The sequence below is a fragment of the Branchiostoma floridae genome, chromosome 16 (genome assembly GCF_000003815.2).
Source record: "Branchiostoma floridae strain S238N-H82 chromosome 16, Bfl_VNyyK, whole genome shotgun sequence".
Lineage (NCBI taxonomy): Eukaryota > Metazoa > Chordata > Leptocardii > Amphioxiformes > Branchiostomatidae > Branchiostoma > Branchiostoma floridae.
The window spans coordinates 11,681,891-11,687,893 of NC_049994.1; the positions used below are offsets into that span (position 1 = coordinate 11,681,891).

The 6,003-nt window shown below is 44.6% G+C and overlaps 2 protein-coding genes across 2 annotated transcripts in view; one reads left to right on the top strand and one right to left on the bottom strand.

Annotated features, from left to right (window-relative positions):
* Positions 1–2,917, top strand: part of LOC118403585 (cholesterol oxidase-like) — an 8,651-nt gene extending 5,734 nt beyond the window's left edge. The window contains exons 9-12 of the mRNA XM_035802331.1: positions 297–478; positions 1,003–1,192; positions 1,706–1,845; positions 2,272–2,917. Coding sequence (XP_035658224.1) covers positions 297–478; positions 1,003–1,192; positions 1,706–1,845; positions 2,272–2,457 — 698 coding nt within the window. The 3' untranslated portion in view covers positions 2,458–2,917. The remainder of the gene's footprint in view (positions 1–296; positions 479–1,002; positions 1,193–1,705; positions 1,846–2,271) is intronic.
* Positions 2,918–3,079: 162 nt separating this feature from the next.
* The window catches only part of LOC118432763 (zonadhesin-like), an 8,223-nt gene continuing 5,299 nt past the window's right edge, over positions 3,080–6,003 (bottom strand). Inside the window, exons 8-12 of the mRNA XM_035844383.1 lie at positions 5,629–5,785; positions 5,157–5,393; positions 4,777–5,001; positions 4,099–4,344; positions 3,080–3,879 (exon numbers count right to left, since the gene is read on the bottom strand). Of these exons, the coding sequence (XP_035700276.1) occupies positions 3,851–3,879; positions 4,099–4,344; positions 4,777–5,001; positions 5,157–5,393; positions 5,629–5,785 (894 nt within the window). The 3' untranslated portion in view covers positions 3,080–3,850. The remainder of the gene's footprint in view (positions 3,880–4,098; positions 4,345–4,776; positions 5,002–5,156; positions 5,394–5,628; positions 5,786–6,003) is intronic.

Below are 6,003 nucleotides of genomic sequence, written 5' to 3' on the forward strand. Positions count from 1 at the left end.
TGCATGCACAGCGTACCAGGTTGAAACTAAAATACACCAGAACACTGGCATTTCAACATCGTATTCTATTTAGATGGATAAATACTATATTGTACAAAGTTTACATTTCCTACTGCAACAGAACTTAGGAATGAACATGCCTTGAAAATGCGTCTTTAACGTTTTCCTCGAAAATCCATTTCTTTTGCCAGCGCTCGACCCTGGTCGAAAGGGTTGGTATGGTAACCGGAAACACAACTGTTACATTTTTCCTTTGCCTAAGCTATCTATGTGATATACGTATCTCCCCATGTTAGGTCCTTGTATCAGCAGTATCATAGACCTCCGAAGTCCACAGAAAGCCCTGTGTGAGGGGTACGTGATCGAGGACAGCTCACCGCCCCACATGACAGAGATGGGCTACAGCATTCTCATGGCCATAGAGAGCCATGTTAGCGGCATCGACACCTTCCCTGACAAAAGTCTTTGGGAGGACGCGGTGAGTAACTGATCTGATATTTGATCTCATGAATTTCATACTTACATGTTAAGGATCTCTTGTTCCCATGTCTGTTAGGATAACGTCCCAATTTGAAAAGGGGGCCCTGCCGGGCAGGTCACGGTCTGTTTTTGCCACTTTCGGGCTGAACCCTACGTGGATCATCTTGCGGTTCCTATGGTATTTTGCCGCCCTGCCGGACCCCGGGTTGAATTTAAGTCGGACGGGCAACGGTGCCATTGGGACCAGTCTAAGCCAGGATGAGTTCAGAGATATAGAACAAGTCATTTGCCCTACATGACAGACATTCCAGGTCACGGGGTCAATGGAATAGACTACTATTTCAGGGGGAGATTTTTTTGCATGTTTTTTGTAATATTGTATTTTCTATATAAGTGATGTTCACCGTAGGGTGACAGAAAGTGATCAATAGACACGTGTGAGGTTATTTCAAAACCATATTTGCATAATTGATGTACTACAATTAAACAAAACATACCAAGAGCTTGGGACTCTTGTTCCAGATGCGTGGACTACGCCCAGACAACATTTCCCGCACGTTGGGAATGCTGACCATGAGTCAGGATAAAGCCCAGGGAAAACTGATCCTGGATGAACAAGGCTCCATCGTCATGGACTACCCCAGCGTAGGAGAGGAGAAGAACTTCGAGCTGGTGAACAAAGGACATAAGGTGGCTGCAGGGAGCTTGGAAGGTACGTGGCTGCATATGCTATTATAACATGTAATCTCCAAGCAGATTTCCGGTGGCATAAGGTAGTATCAAAGCTGGCCAAGGAGTATAGCCGGCCAAAGGGAGTCAGAAGGGGGTGGGGCGGACCTCCTTAGGTCGGCTATTCTCCTTGGCGTAGCCAGCTTTGATTCTAGTTATCTTATGCTGCAGGTTTAATATTGTTACTTTAATCTGGCTTTACTCTGTCCAATATAGCCTTTGTTAAGTCCTGTGTCCCTTTCATGAAACGAAGGCGGAGTCACATACGTCGTGTCTCTGTTTTTGTTGGTCACAGAAATCTCAGCAATGCTGAAAAGGAGCCTTCTGGATTTTGGTTCGACGTATGTAACCCGGTTCTAAGGGGGAGGGGGGGGGAGGTTCTTCCAACATCACGTTTACTTTTTGTTTGTATCCACACAAGGCAGTTTCTCCATTGATCTGCGTCAGGAATTCTGTCCGACAAGCCTTACCTCTCTAGTTCTTGTTCCTTTGTAAGGTACCTTCATCCCGAACCCTGTGTGGGGAGGCCTGTTCGCCAAGTCCCGGGACGTGAAGTCTGTCATCACGGTCCATCCGCTGGGAGGGTGTGCGATGGGCGAATCCGGTCAGACTGGAGTGGTAAATCATAAGGGCCAGGTACTTGAATGTGTTCTTGTGTAGTTTTCTGTATTTCTCTATCCCCTTTGTATATTTCTATTAGGCGCAACCGATTTCCATACAATATTACAGTGAATAGATATATTTTCGATGCTCGCCGTGCCCCCAACGTTGTGCCCTTTGGAAATGTGTAAAAATGGGTACCTGACACGGCGGTGATAAAAATAGCTTCACTTTTGTCTGTACTTGGCACTGTTAAAATGAACTACTAACTTAAGTGCAATCAAAAATTGTCCTCGTCTGTCCCAATGCGAAGAAAACTATTTTCCGCAAAAAAAGACATCTGAACGGCTGCAGGCCCGTTTCTATTTACAAATGATTTCTTACACCTACAAAATAATAAGGATAAGATTCGTATACCATATAACACGGTATAAGATAATACAAATGTGATTTATCTTGGAGGTGTTTCAAGGGAACACAGAAGAAGTGTACGACACGCTGTACGTGGTTGACGGTGCCGTCATCCCCCGGAGTCTGGGAGTCAACCCCACCCTCACCATCTGCATGGTCGCCGAGCGCTGCATGAGGCTCATGGCGGAGGACTGCGGCTGGACGGTCAGCTACAGCTTCGGCAAGAAGAAACGCTAGGCCATTGTTTAAGTCGTTCCTTAATACCCTTGTAGTGCCTTGTAGTGGCAGGTCGAAAATGTATACGATGGCATGTTTCCTAATCTTTTCAGTTTCACAGTGTATTTCTACAGGGAGGGTTGCAAGCCCCTCCCCTTTACAGTGCTTGAGGTAGTTCCTAGAAAACGGAACCCCTACTTACGTCCCTTCCGAAAGACCGGCGCAGCCCCCACCAAGATGCCTTATCTAGGATTGAACCAGGGTCTTCCAGTAACCTACTAATCGGGATCAGGAGCTTTACTTCTGCTTCCAGTTGAGCTACTCCATGCTACTGTATCCCCTAAGTCAAATTTAACTATGTTTTAGTTACAAATGTTTTTTATTTGGTGAGCAAATGGTGGTATTTTACACGTTTTAATTGTTTTATCAAAATGTATCCTATATTTGATTGTTCTTGTGTTTGCATGATATTGTCCTGATAGACATGAAGATGAAAGGTAAATGATGAAACGAGAATGATGATGAGTCAGAAGAGCTAAAGCTGTTCTAAACCACGATAATGTAATCATCAATTAAATTTTATATCCAGATTTCAGTTGAGGAATTTAGAAAAAACACTCGATGATCTACAACCACAATTTTCTCTACCATACGGATGCTCAAGGACATAAAACACTCCAATGCAAAATATGTTATTTTTTTCCATTGTATTTGCGCCACCAAGATACAGATAATGCGGCTTTGAAGTCTCTGATTGCCAGAGTAGAGTAGAAATATCAAACACCATGTCTATTAAACATTAGAACACCGTGAACATTTCTGCATTTACAGTACATGTCTCCTATGGCACATTCTGGCGGCTTGTGACATTAAACTACTATCATGTCTTATCGTATTATGATATCATAGAACTTCCAAATTATATACTACTATATGTAGTAATTTATCCATGTTGTAGCATGAGCATCTATACTACGAGAATATGGTAACCCTGTGCCATTATTGCTAGTGCATATTTGCTACGATAATGTCCTTTCAGTCTTACTCACTACGTATGGACTATTCGAAATTACTTTATCCCTTTTTTGTATTCTTCTAAGGTAACAATATGATATCAATTGCAATTTTATAATGATTGCAAAGATGTATCATATTTGTATGGCGCTACATTTTACAACTATCTAGCCTTACGAATAAAAGTTTTTTTATAAAATTGTTAGAATAATGTCGTTAATTTTTTTGTGTCAACTGAGTTTCCTCATCAAATATATGTTATACCTAGCTGCACTTGCAAAACTGACTCCCTTCATCTACTTTGAAAGCAATTGTAAAACAATAATGGTTGCTTCTAACAAAGGCATGCATACTCTTCATAAAGCGCAGGGTGCTGATGGGCTTGTATTGGATGAAACAGTCACAGCTCTTCTTTCTTCGTTTCTGCACCTGAGCAAGTAAAGAACATGTCATGATAAAAATCCAGTAGCAATGGCAAAGGTACACTAGTTAGTCAGGTATCTCCGGTATGACTATTTAGATATGGCTTTCTTTGCATTTTATTTATTTTATTCAGTGAGGAGGTAGCCTATTGCCGGTGTTCAAAATAAGATGCATGAGACACAACGAAAGGGGCGCATAAAATCCCCACAACAGTGCCGTACGTACCATGTGTCTTCCAGTAGGTGTCGCAGTCGTATCCAGGAGTGGTGACTTCCCACGGCCTCTCCCCTGTCTCCCGGTACACGGTGCCGTCCACGGGGTGCACACAGTAGCAGTACCCGGTAGAGCCGTGGCACTGCCGGGTCCTGTACGAACCGTCTTCGGCGCACTCCTTGACGAAGAGGCCCAGCATGCCAGAGGCCAGGTCAGCCGCAGCTTTGTCACGCTCCTGCTGGCACTTCGTCTTTATTCCTAGTGTGTAGAAGTCATAGGTTTTAATCCATAACTTTATGCTTTACCATGTAAATAAAGGTAATGTTTTCGTGTATGTCTGTGGTGTGCGTGTGTGTGTGTGTGTGTCTCTCTTCTGTGTGTGTATGTCTCTCTGTGTATATGTATGTACGCATATGTATGTGTGTGTATGTCTGTCTGTCTGTGTGTGTGTATATATATATGTCTGTGTGTGTGTCAACGTCTGTGTGTGTATGTCTCTCTCTCTCTCTCTGTATGTATGTATGTATATTTGTGTGTGTATGTCTGTCTGTCTGTGTGTATGTGTGTCAGTATGTCTGTGTGTGTGTGTGTGTGTGTGTGTTTGTGTGTTTGTTCATGTCTACCTTATCCCCCACCACCAAAGGAATTGGTAGGTAGGTATCAGACAACAAAATGGTCTTCGGTACGTACCATGTTGTTTCCAGTACTTGTCGCAGTCTTGCTTTGGCTGCCCTCTGTTTCCGGTCTCGTCGAAGATCGCCCCATCGTTCGGGTTGGCGCAGAAGCAGTAGCCGGTGGAGCCGTGACACTGCACCACGCGGTACTTCCCCTTGTCGTCGCACTGCTTGATGAAGGCTCCGGGCCTCCTGACTGCAGAGTCCCGTTCTATCTCACACTTCGTCTTGGGCTCTGGAGCTGGGACACATTACATGTTTTTAAAGTGGTGGCGCAATCATATATACACCAAGTCGTAGGGCTCCGTGCAATTTTGATGTTGTAGATTATTTGATCAGACCGTGACAAAACCATCTGATGGCAATGATCTAAAACAGCCTTTTTATGCAACTTACCTGATTCACCTCCTTGCGACTCCCAATAGGTACTGCAGTCCGCTCCCGGCCTCCCCTGCGCGCGAGTCTCCTCGTACAGCGAGCCGGTGTGCGGGTGTGCGCAGTAGCAGTCCCCGGTGAACCCATAGCACTGGACCGGCAGGTACGAACCGTCGTCGTCACACTGTTTAATGAACACGTCCATCGACCCAGACTTCAGGGCTAGCTCCCGCTCCCTCTCACATTTGGTCGTCGTCTCTGCGGACAGATAGCACATGAAATGTTTACGACAGGTTTCGAATTCTTCAAATTGCAGTAGCGACACCTAGCTGCGGTGCGACGTAGAACTAGTCATAATTGTCTTGAGAAAGGTGATAGATGCTCAACTTAGAACATCCTCATGATAATATAAAGCAAACCAACAGCATCCAATTTTGCCTGTCGTTGGTTTGTTCTAGTTGGTTGTGTGATGAGAACTAATTAAAAGACTTGCCTTTCACACAGGTCCAGATAACATGGCTGCCAGTCTCGCTGGTCTGGATACGGGAGTACACGGGACAGTGGGTCTTGTCTATCGGCGCACAGAAAGCCTTCCTCTTCAGACACATGCAGTTCACTCCAACCTTATTCGATGCCCACTTGGCGCCATTCTATATGAAAAAGACCAAATTGTATGGTAAATTGATATGATATTGAAATGTTATACATGGATCAGCTTTCATTGAAGAACATTGAAGATCATTGAAGAACTACTGATTCTAGCCCCAGCCCCTCAGCCGTTCCAGTCACTTTACCCACCCCAGCCTCTTTACCCGCTCCAGCCCCTTTACCCACCCAGCCCCTTTACCCAGCCCAGCCCATTAACCAC